The sequence below is a fragment of the Thunnus maccoyii genome, chromosome 9 (genome assembly GCF_910596095.1).
Source record: "Thunnus maccoyii chromosome 9, fThuMac1.1, whole genome shotgun sequence".
Classification (NCBI taxonomy): Eukaryota; Metazoa; Chordata; class Actinopteri; order Scombriformes; family Scombridae; genus Thunnus; species Thunnus maccoyii.
Window position 1 is genome coordinate 23,209,719 of NC_056541.1, and position 19,700 is coordinate 23,229,418.

The window sequence follows — 19,700 nt, forward strand, 5'->3', positions numbered from 1 at the left end:
TAGAGCACTTGTGACATATTGTAACTGTTGCCAACCTGAGTGTCAGGTTATAAAGCTGAAGCTACTTATCAGTGTGACCTCGGACACTGCTGAGGTTAAGGTTAGTGTGAGTCTGTGGGTGATGGCTCTGTGTTACGGATGGCCAGCAGAAGAAACACAGTACACATAATCACTTCTCTCCTTGTTTCATTAGTAGACCCCATGCAGTGTTAGTCCTCACCTTGGATGCGGATACAGGTTAAAACAAGTCAAATGATGAATTTAAATTAGGAATGTTACCATTATATGGATGGTCAGATGCTTGTATGACGACTGGGCGTCCCTTTGCCTTCCCAGCCCCTTTTGTATGAGTCCAGGCATAGGATGACAAAGGGAAATCCATAGGTCACATGACTGGATGATGAGCAGAGAGGAAGTACATTTCTGTACCTGTCAACCTAAGGGCCATTTTTTAAACCTCTGAAGCCGAGGAGTTCAGAGAAATGTGGCAGTGATATAGGTAATACCCCCATAAAAAAGCAAAAAAAAACAAAACAGTTTTGTTGTGAAAGTGACATTTAACAAACTCTTAAAAAGTCCCTACCAGAGAGCATCAGCAACCCATCTGACAGGGAACAAAAATAACACTGACAAAGGTCTGGGTCATGATATTGCTCTCGACACTGTAACCATGTATCCATTTGGGAACACCTATTTCCTGACACTCTTGGTTTTGAAATAAGCACTGATGTTAAAATGATCGCATTCATGTCAACCAAACCCTTGAGAAAATATTATAAAATGGCTTTATGTTGACGACAAAAGAAGGTCATAAATAAAACACAGCTGCAAACACCATTTCTCTGACTCAGGCCTGTTGCACTGTCAGGTTTGACACATTCTGAACAATGCTGCGAGAGGCTATTGAGAAATGCATTTAAAGGGTATCAGGGACGTTTGTGTGTGCTTGTGACTTTGTGCGTGAGAGAAAAAGCATTTTGTATTCATGCAATTCCATTTGGTTTCTAGCTAAGGTACATTGTGGAAATTGAAAACGGAGAAATGCAATGTGACAAGGGCTGAACGGCGGATGAACACTCTACACGCAAGCAAACATGTGCATGTGCAGACACAAATACACATTAATACACATTACTTTCGACTGCAGTGTGCTTCAACAGTCTGTTATTCATATCTGTCAGAATTTATAAAAATAGACCAAATATCAGAGCATCTTCTTGTCTGTGATGTTGCCCCAATGATCTAAAATACCACCATCAAGGTAAAAATACTATAAAAACACAAACACATCCGATATACATTTCATTCTTTTCAGTGGTTGTCTGTGCTTGTCATTACGTCGCTGTTTGTTGGCTGCTTTGGTAGCTTTGTGTGGCACCTCAGAACAGGAGCACACAGATTATCCAGCAGGTTCATTTGAGGAAAGATTTCATCTGAGCTGTCAGGAAGCTTTGAAAGAAAAAATAAACCCATCCTTAAGGGAGGGACAGGTTCAAAGACTCGTGGAAGTTGTATCACAGCTTGCTAAAAATACACTGTCTAACAGCATGTGTTCGGTATAAAGCAGGTAATAATAATTTTAGTCTGGTCGCAGCTATAAAATAGAGTTTGAACCCAATTAACCCACAGTGGTGTCGTTGATAAAACGAGGACTGCAGTTTCATTATGCTGTTATCGCTCGCTGTGTCATTTAAGAACACCTCTTCTGGTTTAGGGTAAGTAGGTCAGGCATATATATGCGGTGTACTCCACTCACGTGTGTTGATCTTCTGCAGGGAGATGTGTTTCTCCAGCTGGCGTCGCAGTTTGACCTCAGCGCCGTACTTTCCTGTGGTGCCATTGTCTGCCAGGATGAAGTGGGAGTGGAGACTGTTCAGAACCGTCAACTTGCTCATTGGGTTGGACATGGTCTGGTATGGACGCACCACCTAACCAAGAGAAGATAACATTTATCAGTTAGACAGCACTCTGCTGACCAGGATATGTGACAGTTTGACAACGAAAAATATGACTGGTGTTGTTCTATATTTTTTATTCTTGACAAATCCAATAAAAATACCAAAACCAGCAATGCATTAGTGTCTGAATACTTTCAGACTTCCCTAACCTATCTGTAGCATTCAGTCCCATTTGTTCCTAATGAAGTCATAAATCTTTAAAAATGGGTCACAAATATGTAGTTTCATTTTTTTGCAAAGGCTCGCTAATTTCCTAAAATAGCTGGACACAAACAAGACTTTCACAGGGAGTATGAACAGGAGGACTGATTACAGTGAGGAAAACCTCTTTCAGTGATCATAGGGGCACCTGACTGTTGTTTTAAGACACACTTGAAAAATTGTGACCCTTTCCTTTAATATAAATCAAAAAGTGTGCACACCCAAGCATAGGCATCAGATTGATAAATGTTTCTTGAAACATTTGGCTCTTGATAAATGATGACAAAAAATAGAGGATACTGTGAGTTTACTTCCATGTCACGTGTGTTTTCAAAGGCTACTGCTGTCTGTTGTATTGAAGGTTTGACTGCAGCTAAAAAAAAGTCACTAAAAAGCATTAATAACACAATTCTTAATTTTAAGTCACACGTGTATTGACTTATTTATTTAAATTACACACCCGCTAACCTGGGCCAATATTTATACTATATATATATTCATATTACATTGAGACTGTGTCTCAAAAGCTTTGATGTGGTCTACTGGGGCTGCGCCTGACAAGCTGGGGTAAACTCATCTGGTCATGAGGCATAGAGTTGAGACCAATCAAGCATAAAAAAGAGCTTCAGCACTTAATCATCTCATTTCAGCCACCAGTATTAATCGGCTCTGCTTGGCTTGTTCAGTAGGACGGAGCGCAGCACATTCTGATGAAATTTTAACTATAACATAACATTGATTGCTGAGATTTGAATGAGTCAGCGTGTATTACGTGGTCTCATGTGGTTCCTCCAGCTGTCCAATTCAATTTAAAGGAGTGTTTATCACTGATTAAATCGACTTACTCAGCATCTCAGTTAATATGCTGTCATCAGCAATTTTCAAGCTCTGGTGAACTCTGGACATAACATGGCATTTTTCACATATACACGCAAACAAGCACTAAAGCATGCAAGCGCTGCCCACTCTGTTACTGTTTCACATTGTTCTGGCTCTCTTTCTTTCTTACTCTTTTTTACTTACATCTTTGCCAACAAGATCCTCCTGATTTTCTACAATGCCCCAAGGAGCAATGCCAATGGTGCAGATCTTCCCTCTTGACTTAGAGGCGTGGTCTTTCAGTGCATCACCCACATGGCGAATCACCCCTGTTGGTGTGTGTGTGAATGTGTGTTTGAGAGAAGGATAGAGAAACAGATAACAAAACAGGTTTGTCACAATCAATGCGGAACCTAAACTTAGATAATGATACACTGTGCTGTGAAAGATAAACAGATTCTATTAGACGCAGAAGACGACGGCGTGGCAGCCAATGTGAATGCGCACACACACGCGCGCGCGCGCGCGCGCACACACACACACACACACACACACACACACACACACACACACACACACACACACACACACAGCTTCAAACACAGACATGTCGGATCTCCTGGCCTCTGGTTCTTGTCCTCGGGGGAGTGGCAGTCAGACCTGGAGGCCATCTTATCCCATCTCTCCTGCTTACATTATTCTTTCTCCACCTCCAGCCTCAACTCCAATCCATCCCTCCATCCATAATTCAAGCCCCTCTCCTCCTCTTTCTTGCCTCTGCACCCATTCTGTCACTAAATCTTACTTTCTATTCCTTTCTGTATTCAAGTGTGTGCATTCCACGGCGTCCAGTGTTGTACCCTTCATTCCATCCGTTCATATCTATCCTATTAAGCATTTTTTATCGCCTCTTATTATTTATCCCCTCTGTCAGACTTCATAGCCGGTTCTCATAATTTAAGAGCTGTTTTTAAAGCCCACTTCCATCCCTCCACCTCCTATGGTTCTCACATACAGTCCATAGCTGCAGATCCAGTCTACTGAGCTCCTCATAATCCCTCCCGCTCCAGGTCAAATTCATCCAGCTTTTCAGCTGAAGATCTAAATCCAGGAGGAGATCTCTTACGCTGATCTTCTCCACCCACAGTGTCCAGACTGTACCGGGGAAATTCCCTTATTGCCCTCAAGGTAGGGATACACCAATCCGATATGCTAAATCAGAATCTGCCCCGTTGCTGACCTTATTAAGCAGATGAAATATTGCCACACCGTGACCGATGCACATAAAAACTGTTTGTCACTGTCATTATAAAATTCAATGTTTCTGCTACCTGTTACATTCAGTCAGCGATGGCAGACTGCCAAGTCAGCTTTTAGTGCCACAGCAATTTCTATGTAAAGTAATATGGCTGCATATTACTTTCCATAGAAATGATTGCAGTCACTTCCACGCAGAGAGGTATACAGATGTTAAATTAAACTGAGGTTTCGGAATCCGTATCGAGGGAGAAAAAGTTGGATGGGTGCACGCCTTCTTCAAGTAAAATTTCACGATAAGCCCTGATTGCCTCGTCAGTCATTTCTGTCATGCAGCTAATAAGAGAATATAAACTTGCCTTACTTTACTTTCGATAAGTACTCGTCTTCATCTACATGTGAGTGTCTATAAACAAGTTAAGTGCTCATAATATACTTAAATTAACCTTTTCTCCATGCTCCAGTGGTTCAACATCTTTACAACCTGATGGGGCTTGTTAAATTATTTATTTAAATCAAAATTTACTAGTTATGAAGAAAATTTGAGCACATTTATCATGCTCCTAGCACAAGTCCATGCCCACTCAGTTTGTAAAGAAAATAAGTTGGGCTCAACAGTGCTGATAAAATATCCCATTTAACATTTCTACACTATACATAAAAAATAACACTAACACTCAAGGGAATGTATCACTTTTGAGACTATTTTTTTATGTTGGTATTCAAAATAAGCTGCATGTTATGTGGTAAAGTGTACAGTGTAGTCCTGCTCTATGTGAAAAGTGCCCTGAGATAACATCACCTGTGTTGACCCCTCCAGTGAAGATCCAGGCTCCGGTTGTCATGGCAGCCTTGATGAGCCCTTTGCCAAAGACCTGCTTGAGTTTGGGCTGTAATTCAAAGTTCTGCAGGCCCCCGTGGACTGAGATGAGCAGCTTGGGCAGATCCAGCTGCCACTCCTTGGTCATCAGGTGGAGCAGCAGGTCAGGCTTGGTGTCATAAGACACTCGCACGTACTGCAAACAGTAGGACATGTGTCAGTGACGTAAAATAGCACGTCTGCATCACCTTCACCACACATACAGACAAGAACGCACATGCATACACAAATACACACGCTATTTGTTACAAAAGCATTACAAGTGAAACAAATCTGTGAAATGAAAACAAAATTATGAAATGTAAAAATATCACATGGACCAGTGTTGAAGACCTGCCTGAGGCTTTTATTTTTCAAACTATAAAAGTATTGAACAGATGTTTGCTAGGATTGGAGAACCACATGCATTATAGAACATCTGTTTATCTATCCCATACAGCCTCAGACACCAAACCTGACATGTGTCTGGATGAATAATTTAACACTGGGAATAAATCAGACATAATTCAACCATAATCATCTGAATTCCCTGAATGCTACGGTATGTGTGATGTGATTTCATCGCCATGGTTATCACAAACAGGGACTTTTGGGATGGCTCATTTCATCAGGCAAAGCTTGATCTGATGCAGTCACTAGAGACAAACTTCTTTTTAATCAACAATTATATATAATTATTTCCTAATTATATACATTTGATTGCTTTTGCTGCCTTGAGTCATTCTGATATGAAGCATTTTTTCATTTTGCATAGGTGTGATGCCTTAAATTGGATTATGTAGCTAGCTATGGGGCTAAATTACAGTGTAATTTGAATAGAAGCTCGATTGAGGAAGGTGCACAAGGACTCTTGACTTGTTAATCTCCTTTTAGTTTTTGGACTATATGTGAAATGTATTAACTGGCCATCATTGGCACAGTATATTCAACCATTTTCACAGCACTGGTGTAACTACCATCCAGATCAAAAGGCTAAAACATTTTACTCAAGTATCTAACATGTTCCTCATCTTTTGTGCTGTCAAACTGCATCAGTTTACTGCAGCTGAGGTAACATATCTACAAATAACATTCAATTACTATGTACTTTCAACTTTTGGCTACCGTCTTCACCAAAATGTTTACAATCCTCTCAAAGTATATAGTATATTCAGCAAGGAACACTCAGTATACTTCATCTTTGACAACACAACTCATGTCAATAGAAAATCTTGTGTTATTTGTCTCCTTCTTGACATCCATGTTTAAATATGTTTAAATTTAAATGTCCAGCTTTCTTGCAAGTTATATCAGACACTGAACATCAGATTGTGACAAAATTTGATGGAACGATGCATCTCACTAATATATTCTACGATTTTCAAAATCACACTTAGTGTACTGCTTTCTGCCTTCTGTGTATTTTTGGACATCCACAACTGCAAACTACACTGTGATGGTGATCTGTACTTGTTTGCCTTGAGACATTGACTATCTCAAGGAGCAAGCTTTCTCCAGGATACTGACAACATGCTAAATAAAAGATTTGTTATGGGATTCACCATGGCTTTGTTGGAGTGTCCTCCTCCCTGGAACTCAATGGTGCCGAAGGCATCGGTGGGGCTGAGCTGTGTGTGTTTGCTGATTGACCACTTCTCTGACAGGCTGTCATTCTTGGCCAGACGCTCTGCCCTGTCATTCTGACTGGATGGGATGCCTGGGGGCATGCCCACATGCTGACCTATCAGACGACCACAACAGCACCTGGATGAGAGAAGGAAGTAAGAGTGAATGAAAGGTTGCTATATTAAGTAGTTCTTTACAGAGAACAATTGAAATCCTGAGATGTGGGAGCTTGAAGAGAAGGAGAAAGGAGAGGGTGGGAGACGGAGATGGTACTGTATATAGGTGTGTGCGTGACTGAGAAAGGAATAGAAAAAGTGCGAGAGCTGACATAGTCATGTGCATGTCAGTAAGAGGTGAGGTGACAGCCTGCCATCTGACTTTCATCTCCTGATAAGGAGGAGAGGATGAGATGGATCTGTAGGATTTGTAAATCCCCTGCAATCTTTTATTGGCACTGTTTCTCTGTCTTTTTGTTTTCTTCTCTTAACAAACCTCTGTCTATCTCTCTCCCTTGCTCTCTTGTCCCTTTCAGCAACTACGGGAGACAGCAGGATGACAGTTACATGAATTGTAGCATTCCTACACGAGTACATGCTTATTTAGATGTACAATGCAGCTTTCATATTCTATGTTTTAACCCTGCAGGATGGAGTGGGAACCCTGGGTGGAAAGGGAGTCAGGAGGCTTTGATTATAACTTCATGTTTCCGTCATCTCTTACCAAAGCTACTATGCTTTCCTCTGCCTTTACGCATCAACACAAGTGTTTTTGACTAAAAAGAGAAAGGCTGATTTGATCTCCGGGAACATCTCTTTTCCCTCCCCCTGCTCCTGGCCTACACTCACTTTCCTCCAGTTATGATAATTCTGTTTATCTAAACAAACTGTGGCATTTCCTGTGTATTTGTATGAGTGCGTCTGGAGGCCGTTTCTGCAGGAATTAGACTCGCCTTTTTCAATTTGTCACCCAGAGCAACAGCATCAGCTGTAGTACAGGTTTCGATGATGTCGCTGTAACAGTGACTTTGCAGAGGAGAATGAAAGAAATGTTGATAGCGAGTGGGAAAGTACCTCTCAAAACCATGTTTCATTTTCCTGAAGTGCTCTTATCATTACAATAGTGTTATTGTATTAGTATTATAAGGACAAGGACTTTACAAATGTACTCATACTGAAAGTGGATATGCAATACATCTTAACTATTGCTTACATGAATAACCTTTTAAAATGATGAGGAATATTTGGCTGTTTTCATGCACAGACCTGGACTTGAATGTTGCAAATGTCACCAAAGGAGCTAAATTCGCTATTTGTGGTCAAAAAATATATAATGTCAGTATTTTGGCTGATTAGTGTAGAACATGTACCTGTGATGCAACTAGAGACCATTGTGATATTACTCAGAAGCACGATTTAAAAGGTCAATAGTGAAACAAGGCTCTTAATCTACTGTTTGAGAGGTAGGCTAACACATTCACGACACACACATTAGCTCCTGTAACTTTTATAACAAATAAATAAGCAGCTGAATCCTAAACATAATAGCTTCTTCAAACTCAGAGATTCTCTGACTTTGACAGAGACTATACTGAGACAACAGTACATTCTTACTTACCTATGGTGGTCTTTGGCGCTCACTATGATATGAACACATTCTCTCTTGCTGAACGCTCTTTCTATCCACGATTTCTGTGCCTGTAGAAATAAAAGACATAAAAACTCGGTCAGTCTTTGTCAGATAATGGAGCTGTGACCTGAACATGAAGGAGTGACAGCAGACATACAGAACATCATGAGCAGCCTCCTGTTTGACGGAGCAGTTCACCTGTAAAAGAAAAGGTTTCTTCGTCCTTCAAGAACTGAGAAGGGCTGTGTTTAGAGGCTGTTTGCTGTGTAAAATGACACAGTGTTAACTTGTTGTACAGAGATTTATCTGCCATTGACTACAGTATTTCCCTGCAAGCAGCAGCCCAGTTTTGGGGGACAGAAAACCAAGCATACACTGAGAGATGAATCTCAGAAGCACTTGGAAACTTTTTTTTTTTTTTTTTGGCCATTTCGCCTTATTGGACAGTTGATAGTGTAGAGGCAGACAGAAAATGAGGGGGAGAGAGAGGGGAATGACAGGCAGCAAAGGTCCCTGGCCAAATATAAACCAAGGATGCTGCTGTTTTACGGTAAGTGCAAGAAAAAAATTGAGAAATAAAGAAAAATCGGAAATTTTACATCCAAAGCTAGTTTAGGAAGGAAAATCACAGCACTTTGGAAATGGCATGGACACACACACACACACACAAACACACACACACACACACACACACACACACACACACACACACACACACACACACACACACACACACACACACACACACACAAACACACATAGTAGATGTGCTCACTCACACATAATTCACACGCTGAAGACACTCTGACAGAAATGTTTTATGTTATTCAGCGACTCCAAACCAAACCAGATAAGATGAACTGGGAAAGATAAGTGTTAAAAGCACTGAGGCAGTAAATATTGTCACTCTTATGTGCAGCCAGCTGAGTGCGTGTGTGTGTGTGTGCATACTGTACATGCATGTATGTGTATGCAGCTCTATATGTGTCATATGTGTGATCTTGTACTGTACAGTATAGAAAGACATCCTCAGCATAATGCAGCCAGTGTGATGGTGCATGTGTGAGACTGGGACGCTGTGCAGTCACATCTGCTGCAGGTCTGAATGACAGAGCAACTGACTGGAGCCAATTATCCTGCTACACACACGACCACAAAGACACTGTTGAGCCGCAGAGCCAGCCTGAGATACACATGCAGCACAGGATTAGAGACTGATACACATCTGTATAGATGAGACAAATGCATGCATGAATCCTTGTTACATGCAAGCAGGACAAAAGGCAATATGCTGTATGAAGGGAATCTTTCTTAGGGTTAGTAAGAAAGGGCACTGTATCCTGAGAAAAATATCAAGTCTGCTTGTTTTACCTTTTATCTGCTTTATCAGCGAGCAAAGAATTGTAGCAGCAATGAGCAGTCTCTGGTAGAGATTATGGTGTACCTGTACATGCATGTAAAGTTGCATTCTCACAATAGATAAAAGTGATCTCATTAAAAAGGTACCATAAAAAGTCACAATCTGAAATACTACACTTGTTTTATATATCCCACCCCAACACTAACAGGAAACTATGTTGTTTTGGTGGCATCCGCTTGTATGTGTGTCTGCTTTCAGTCGCAGGTTTCTGCTACAGAAGAGATCATCTTTTCTGTTATTGTGCAGTTAAAAATGGGAGCACATAAAAGGGCGAGAATGGGAATGGATTTTTTTGTGCCGTGTTCGAAAGTGAGATTTGAAAGTTCACCTGTGGGCCTGTTAAGAGCAGTCCTTTCAGGTTTCACAGGAGGAGCTGCTTAAACGGCTATTTTACAATTGAACATAACAGAAGCTAGACTGTAGTTCAGTGCACTAAAGCTGGGAACAGATTTGAGGATTATTTAAACCTACAAAGACTAGAAACATCACACAAAATGACTATTTCCACCTTACATATTCTTTAGTCTTGGCAGCCGAAACGGAGCACATACTTGACTAAGTAAATACAGAGAAAACACACTGAGGATTGGTAGACTATGAACAGATTAGCGACAGCAGGCAACCACTGAAACCATCTCACAAGAACACACATTCCTGTACAGAAGCTGATTAACAGGGAAAGAATGTTAAATTGGGAAAAGAGAGATGAGGGCAACATGTGCTCTGTTTCATTTTTATAATTATTTCTAATGTTAACAGTTCTGATTCGAGTTGTATGTATCCAACTTGTTTACAATAACTGTAATGAGAATGACAATCAGCTACTGGATCAAAAGACAAACAACTTCTTACAACCAGTCATCATGCCCCATCATATTTATATTTACATTGTAGCATGCATCCCCACCTCACAATGACTGAAAGATAGATTCTTTTACTGTCTATAATGCTTTCAATGAGTGTTATTCTATGTTAAAGAAATAATCTAGTTTATTCAAAACAGTTGTTTATTCCATGCTGTTTGATGTAAAACTTTGTGTTTCTGTGATAATGCCCATGTTACGCTGTGCCATTTAAACTTATAACTACTCAGCACTTTGTGGTTCAAAGGTTGCACTTCCTGGATTGACACCGCCATTCCAGGAAGTGGACTATGTCTGTATGAAGTTTTGTGGCTACGGAGCACAACACCAGCGACTGAATGTCCCAACCAGGAGGACACACAGAGCAGACTCCCAAACCCACAGCAGAGGGAACACAACAGCCATGAAAACAAAAGGACAGAGCTTTTTTTTTTTTTTTTTTTTTTCCCCCCTCCTACTTTTCATTCTGGGAGAGCTGCCCCGGCTCGTCTCCCAGCCAGCAGAGCTGAGAGCTGCTTGTACAGGGCTTTCCCCACCACCACGGCTACAACAACACGCCCCATCCGCCTGACTGGCCCTGTCACACCACGGCACGCCAAAACCCACCGCAACCGGCCACAAACAGGCTCGGCCTGCACACAGGCACACTTACCCTAACACCAGACTTCCCACGATTAACCATTACTCTGGGGGGCTGGGGGCCTGCTTTTAGAGAGCACCCTGGCCACGATGACTCAGCGGGCCACAACAACACCCCCAGCCCCATTCTTTCTCTGACATGCTAAAACTGTGTATTCATCCGCCGGCTCATCCTGACACAAACTAGATCCCTTCCAGTGGTAACGGAAGCAGAGGTTGTTAGATTTGATTAGTATTGACGGGACTGATGGCAAAATCACAAACGGTCACACAACGCAAAAAGCCTTTTATGTTCTTTAAGAAAAGTCCTAAAAATTGACCGCAGTAGCTTAACCCCGACATGTGTGTAGCAAGATTGCTTTCCTTCTCTCTGCACACTGTCCTTTACTCTGCCTTCTTCGATTTTAACTTGTCTTTTTTTTTTTTTTTTTTGGTATAGATACGGGATGTACATTTCCTCGCTGTGTCTGTCTCATACTGTCGCATCCCTTTCTCTCGCTCTTCCTCTCACGCTCTCTAGTGTTGCTTATGAGATTTGACATGGTATGATGAGATGGCACATGGCCTGCACTCCATGGTGTAATTAAGATTTATCACCAGGGCACACTCACATGCACCCACACACACACACATATACACACACACAAATATACCAGCCATCCAGCAAAACACTAGATTGAGTCTTGTGCTTGTGTGTGTTTGTGTGTGAGAGAGAGAGAGAGAGAGAGATAGAGAAAGAGAGAGAGGAGTGACTGTGTGGCAAGTGAGCAGCATCTGACAGCCTGTTAGGGATCCTGACTCCATTACACTCAACCTCCGCCACCGCCACCCTCTTCTCCCTCTGCTTTCTTCCTCCCTCCTTTACTATTGTATCTCCTTTTTGTTATTGGCACTGGCAGGGAGCTGAATTGGGAACTATATCCAATCAACGGCCTCATCTCTCTGCTCTCTTACTGTTCTTCTCCACCTTTTTTTTTCTCTTTTAACAAACATGAATGACCCAACTTTTATATGGGTGGGCATGGTTCATGGGCAGCTGTAGCATTCTTCTATAAAGCCTTATTTAACATTAAATATTAGTTTCCTTGACAAGAGTTTTCAGATACATCTATTCCAAAAAAGTGATTACAGCCTTATCATCACTTTTCCTCTTTTATTGCAAAAGTCTTTGTCTCCTTCTCTTTGTGCAACTTTTCAACTGCTGCGGGAAAATTTGGTTTTTACTGCCAGCTCAGCGATAGACACAAAAAACCAGGCACAGCTGCTTCCCTTTTTTACGTAAATCTTCATTGTTACCTTTCGCTGACTTTCATATTAATCAAGATTAATATCATAAATCAGAGAACTATTACATTTTTCAAGAACCGGTCTCAGGAAACAGTGATCACATTCACTTTTACTGTGTGATAAATCAGGTTGGTCCAAGATGACACCACCTTCATTGGATGAATATATCATAAAAGATACAGTCCTGCTGCGGCACATGAGAGTAAGAGAAGAGCAAAGACGGAAGCTTAACAGTTAAAAGACAGAACCGACATCTTAATGCATATTTAGTTCTTATTCTTATTAGTGATCTTTTTTGATTTGTGGTTCAAGGAGAAATTATTGCATTTTTTTTCCTTACATTAAATTATGCATCATACAATAAAACAAAACAAATAGATGAAATAATATATAAATAATACATGTATTTTAGAATATAAATATAATGGACACATACATATTGTACATATGAGTCTGAACTCATATTTATATATATACACTACAGCTGAAACAATAAGACCCCATTATCTTAAACACAGAATGTTACTTGACGTCAAATTTGTTCCCCTGAATTTTATCATCAAAAATGACTGTAGTAGTACACACAAAGCAGGGAACTAAGAGATTGATATTTCCACAAATGAAGAGATCCTGATTCAAATTTAGAGAAGAAGCTGAGTTAGTTTGCCCAGTTAAAAAGCAAGCGCATAAAAAAATGAGTCATGGTAAAAAAAAATCTCCTCAAGAAGGTTTGTCAGAGCAAAACTGTGAAGCACATGTGTGTGGTCTTAATGACTCACCTGTATTTTGTGATGGGCTGCACTGTTGTGGCCTTTCTTTCATAAGCAAGGTTGAAGGTAGTGTTAGAAGCATGATTCTACCTAAAAACTACAAATCACTGAACGAATCTGATAAGAGCAAACCAGATCAGGCCACCACTCAGTCCACAGGCAGCAACTGGTCTACTCTGGCACTATTAGCACTGATGGAATGTGTGTGCAAGTGTGTGCAAGTGTGTGTGTGTGTGTGTGTGTGTGTGTGTGTGTGTGTTCATGGTGCTGAAGGTACACACTGAGGCAGCCCTAAAACACCACTAAACTAGCCTTTAGCCATCTCTCACAGTCTCCTCCCTGCTCCGAGCTCCAGCCAAACTGGCTTTGTGTGTGTATGAGCCAAATAAAAAAAATACAGTTAGAAAAATCCCACATCATGACACAGCGAGTTAACTATCTATGCATAACGCCACACAAATCTCCAAAATATTAATAAGGTGTGAAGCCAGTGTGCTTACAGAATTAACTGCTGTCCTCCACTTCTCACCTGCACCTGTTTTAGATTCAAATTAAAGTTGGACTGTCAGGCTACATGTGCATGTGTGAGTGTGCGTGTGTGTGTGTGTGTGTGTGTGTGTGAGAAAGAGAGTGTGTCATCTCCTTCAGCCACATTTCTGTCAGAGATCAAGACCACGGGGGGAATCTGAATGGCGAGAGAGCCTATTAGGTGGCGTAACATGACATTCGTCTAGCCTGCTCACCATCCTTTTTGTCCTAGATGACACACACACATTCACACACACACACATATGAGCTTTTGCCATAGCATCTGTAGTTGTCCCAACTGTAGTTGTTGTTTTTTTTTTACAGTTCATGGGTTTAGCCCCCATCAATTCTCACCTGTTTTCATGAAGGGGATTAACAGACCTGTAGATAATACAAACTGGGTTTAATTAGCAGTAGCAGTGGGGGAAACTATGCACATAATACTGTAATCTGAACTAAATGAAGTCTAACAATACATAAGCAGGAAAATACAGAGAGGAAAAAGAGTGTACTTTCCAAAAACTGTAATCCTACACACACACAAACACACACACACAAAGCTTGAATATAAGCTTAATCATCAGAAACAAAAATTCTCCCCCTGATCAGGTGGAAATGAAATTGTAATATATTCAGTGTCATGACAGACTCAGAATGCTTAGAGGAGTGCACCTGAGTCCAGACAGTCCAGATGCTGCCAGGCACTAGAGGCAGGTGTGTGTGTGTGTGTGCATGCACCTTTGATAGACACACAAACACACACCTATTAGCAATGCAGTGAGGATGGCAAGGTCATAATTTGTATTTTGCCAAGGAGGGACACACACACACACACACACACACACACACACACACAGGCTTACAGTACAAACATGTATGTCACCTGCATAGTAAAGAGAAAACAATGAACAACATTTGTACACAAACACAGTCTGTTTGCCCTCTAAGACACCCAGTCATGTCTGCCTGAACAAACACAGCATACTAACAGTAACAAATGCCCCCAAGTATCAAGACCCACTATATAATGAACTTGATGAAGTCAGTGATGAAAACTGTTCACACACTTTAACGTGTGGCACAATAAATATGCATTATTGAGGATACATACAAGCAGCCTTATATGGAAAAAAAAACTCTTTGGTTTTTTTGTATTTTACACAAAAAAGCACTTTCTTCTATGGCTGCAAAAATAAATGTGAACTATTAGGTTAAAAAGTAGTCTAGGGAAATTCAGATCATGACAGCAGTCTGTTTTTAGACATGCTAGGGACACGGCTCTAGGGATGGCAATGTCTGTCGGTCGCTCCACCACTTTGGTTCAGACTGAAATATCTCAACATCTATTGGATGGATTGGCACATCATTTCATACAGACATCAATGGTTCTGAGACAATATATCCTAAGGATTTTGGTGACCCCCTGACTTTTTCTATGGAATGGAATGGAATTTAGGGTTGCCATGACGCATTCATGTCCCCCTCTGAAGGGCTTGTTATCACTCCGATGATCTCCTGACTTTCCCATCAGCCTTAGCTGTACTTTGTGTTTGTGTTGTGCTAACATAACGTGCTAACATGTGACAATATCAGGCAGACACAGCAGAGTGGCACAACATATACTTTGACACATGTTCAACAACATACAAAGTCTTTGGTATGTACGTAATATGTTGTTTTACTGCTCAGGTTAAATATGCACATACATAGGAGCTGCTTATCTTACTAAAAGCAGTTGTATGAGTGACAGAAAACAATAAGCTATTGAGGTAAAGTTTGTAGTGTAAAGATGTCTCTTGCACACAATATCCTGTTGAGCCAAGTTGTTGGTGTAAGCTTTTACACAAAAGAAAAGATGCTGTCTGTCTTGATACTTGTGTATAACAGGATTATGTAGACACCATCAGGTTCACTGCAGTGAACGGCTGCACCTCATATAATGAAATGGACTCTTATGCATAATCATTTTGTGCAGATTTTGTTCCTTGACACAAAGTCAGTGAAATAACATGAATTTTAGAATATCACCGCTTTGTGAAATTAAAAACTTATGTAACAGTTTAGACTGGGCGCATTTAATCACATGCTAATGATGGGCTAAGCTGGATTTAAGCAATTCAAACCAAGGCTGGGCAATAAAACCAGTTCTAGTTTAAACCAAGCATACCCACCATCTGCCTCCCTGATGTCAAAAACATTATTATTATTATTTTACACCACTTACCAGTGTCAAAACTAAGCCTCATTCTAGTCCTGTTACCTGCTTATCACAGTGGGAAAAATGACATTACATGGCTTTGTTGGACAAGCCTGGTTAAAAGAAACAGCCTGATACTGTATATGTCATGTCTAACAAACTGATATAACATCATCCAAACTCTTGTCACCTGATTTAGATCTAACATCCAATCACATTATACTGTACATGGCAACAATAAGTGCAGTTAATCAGTATTACCAACATGATGTCCTTTAAGAAAATTCATGTTCATGTGTGAAGAAATCTGAAAATAAACAAATGTTGCTTTTTGACAGTAAATAGTGGTTTTGCTCAGGCAAATGAAGGCTTTTCTCCCTAATGAGCCTCTAATGGACTCGATCAGTGCCCTCCATTCAAATTCCCCATTTAACGGATGAGATGTGCTTCTGCCCCGAAGGTCGTTGGATCTGTCCCCTCGCTTCCATTGAGTCTACTGGATTTCATCTAGATGCTTTTATGCACTGAAATCCAGATGGAAGAGTTTAGGGTGTGTAAACTGGTATAAAATATGGAAATGGTCAAAAAAATTTATATTAAAATATATTCCGCTGTTTTCAGCAAAGACAGGACTGTTGTACAGAGGAGACAAGGCACCCTCAGTTCAGAAGAAAGCAAATTTAAAGTCTTAAAGATGGCAGAACTAACTGAAGTAACCGTTCTACACATCAGCTTCCACACTGGAATTAGATCTGTCACAGATTAAACTGATCACACAAACTGTTACTATATCTAGTTTATTTTGCACTTGATTTCAGACCTAAGCTGGCCATAGCAGACTTGAACTACACTAAAGTTTAAACACACTCAGCACAGCCATTTCACCTTCCATCTCTACCACACCCATCTTCTCTTAATGTCACTCTGGGTGTCACTGTCTGTCTGTTTATTCCTGCTCTACTACTGCTTCTACTTCCTCATCTTTGTCTCCTATCAAGACAACTCTGCACAACAGCAGCTAGGAGCTACTCATACATAACATACCCCCAGACATGGGCGATATTATATAGAATGACCTTCACATGATAGCCTGTTGGAGCAAGTCAATGCATTGGTAAACAGCACTAGATTGTGACTCAACGCTTGATCCAGACCCACAAAGACCAGTGCCGGCTCCATGTAGTTGCTGCTTGCATTAAGGATGAGGTCATTGCCTTTAAATGCAATCTTATCAAGGAGAGGAACCACTTATGCAAGTGAAATAGCATTCACTGACCTGAACACACTCACACACACACACACAACACTGGGTTTATCTTCCTGGAAGGTAGCTGGCTTGCATGGGTATAGACCAGCACACACACATATTAATACTCTCTCTCTCTCTCTCTCTAACACACACACATACACACACAAAATGAGTTTTCCACTTGTTTCAGCATTTTGCAGCTTAAGAGAGATTTAAAGTATAAGCCAAATGGCAATGCAGTACCACAGTTGATTTACAGAACCAACTTTATATGTGTGTGTAAATGTGTCAAGTTTGCTTTTTTTCCCCTGTTCGCAAACAGCTGAGCAACATAGAAGACAACCCACTCCAGACTGCACTGTGTGCTTTTTGCTGCTCTACTAGAACAAAGTGCAGACGTAGGCTGAGTTGCCTCAGTCCAAACCAACATTTTCCACCTCTATTCAGCAGCTCTTCCCCAGTCTGGTTGACCAAAAGGGGGTAACACACAATGCAACCAAGAGCAGACTGCCTTAATCCAAACCAATCTTTGCCACCACTCTATTCAGCTGAATTGCAAAATGGCCAATACACGAGACAACCAAGTGCGGATTGGAGGTTCCTCTCTTGTGTATTACACCAGAGAGGAGCCTCAATCCCAACCAACGTTTTCCACCTCTATTCAGCAGCTCTCCTTCAGTCTGGTAGACGGGGGTAGAGCCACAGATTGGTCAACACATTAGATAACAGTGTGCAGCCCAAACCAACCTTTCCCACCTTTCTATTCACAATGAAGTGTAAAATTCAAGAAAACAAATACTGAGTAAATTCACACTTCTCATATTACCAGTAACAGAAAGACTCATGAACACAAGATTTAGAGTGAAGGTTAAAAGCGTCTTCTGAGGCAATTTCAAACAATTTCATCATACTCACTACGTTGACCAATTAGAACCATGTAACAACCAAATAACCAAAAAAAAAAAGCTTCGTTAAATCCCAAACATTAATGAGCTCTACAGATACACATGGAATATTTATTTAAATCCAATAATTTGTTAAGTGCCACTGGGATTCTTTGTTTTAATCACAAACAATGCACAAATCCACCCAGTGCAAATTCAAGCTGCTAAATAAAAAAGCCTGTCAATGTTTTTCTTCAGTGCTTAACTACACGCTTTGTGCAATCCACCTGCCAAAAATGGCAAACAAAGCACTTTGCACATGTAAGATTGGCTCTTATTTTCTCTGCTGTGTTTTACTTTCAAAGAAATCCGTTTAGCAGATTTAAGGAGGCACAGCTTACATAAATATTTAAATAGTTTCACATCTTTAGCTTTAGTTTCAACAGATGAAGCTTAAATAGCAATTGACGAATACACTGATTTGCAGCTTGAGTGTGTTAGAGATTTCATAATGTTTATTATGTGTATATATTAAATTATGTAACTCAATGAGCTAAGTTAGTTATCTGTGTCTGACCCTTCAGCTCAACGGCCTTGAGAAGACCTTCATTGAAATTACCTGAAATGGGATTTCTGTTATCCTGATGGAAGACTTTACGGCAGGTTGCACTCAGGTTTATGCAGTGACTTATATGTAATTTATGGAGCTCTCTGCAGCTATATAACGTTCTATAAAACACAAGACCGTAGATAGAGTAAAACCCTTAAAGAAGCATTTCTATTTCATCCATTGCTACATGTGTTGATTTATTTTAAACTCAATTGGAATTTTCGATACCCCTCAAAAAAATAAATCATCCGCCCTCAACATTTCATATATTAATGGCTTTCTATAAAATAGACCAAAGTGCACTTCACCACTGTGAGGCATGTCCCTGGCAAGTAATTGTAAATCAGAGCGCGATGTAAAAAGGATAAATAGAGACTGTCAGAGATCCTGTGGTGAGGTAATGTGAGAGTGGTGGTTAAAATGTAAGAGAGAAGGGGAGATCAACAGTGAGAGGATGAGAAAAGGAACAGCATGGTTACAGCAAGGAAACCAGAAAGTTAAAAAGCAGCGCTACAGAGACAAACTATATCGTTGCATTATAGCTCTACAATAATATTCTGATGCTAATTTCTACTTTTAACTATTCTTATGATCATTTATAGCAGGGCATTTGTCTTGTCATGTAGGTAGTTTGAAATTAGCAAAGACTGTTGGAAAAAAAGACATTTTAAGAGAAAATTTTGATAGAAAAAGTCCTTTTTGCCTCAATTCCTGGAAGGAAAAGCAAGATATGGAAGTTAATCACTTTACACTGAATATATTAATGCATGCATGCGTCACACCATTCTTCAAACAAGATCAATCCTCAGAAAGAATGGATGATTATACCACCAGCTGATTCTTCTTATTATTCGCCACACTATATCAAATGCAAAACTGCATGAGGAAAGAATTTCTTTAAATGTGT

At 40.4% G+C, this 19,700-nt stretch overlaps 1 protein-coding gene across 10 annotated transcripts in view; it reads right to left on the minus strand.

The window, feature by feature from the left end:
* trpm3 (transient receptor potential cation channel, subfamily M, member 3) overlaps positions 1-19,700 on the minus strand; it is a 151,711-nt gene that overhangs the window by 53,789 nt on the left and 78,222 nt on the right. For all 10 annotated transcript variants that reach the window (XM_042422298.1, XM_042422295.1, XM_042422293.1 and 7 more), the window contains 5 exons: positions 8,335-8,414; positions 6,657-6,858; positions 5,038-5,251; positions 3,183-3,307; positions 1,757-1,928 (listed from right to left, as the gene is read on the minus strand). In XM_042422298.1, coding sequence (XP_042278232.1) covers positions 1,757-1,928; positions 3,183-3,307; positions 5,038-5,251; positions 6,657-6,858; positions 8,335-8,414 — 793 coding nt within the window. The remainder of the gene's footprint in view (positions 1-1,756; positions 1,929-3,182; positions 3,308-5,037; positions 5,252-6,656; positions 6,859-8,334; positions 8,415-19,700) is intronic.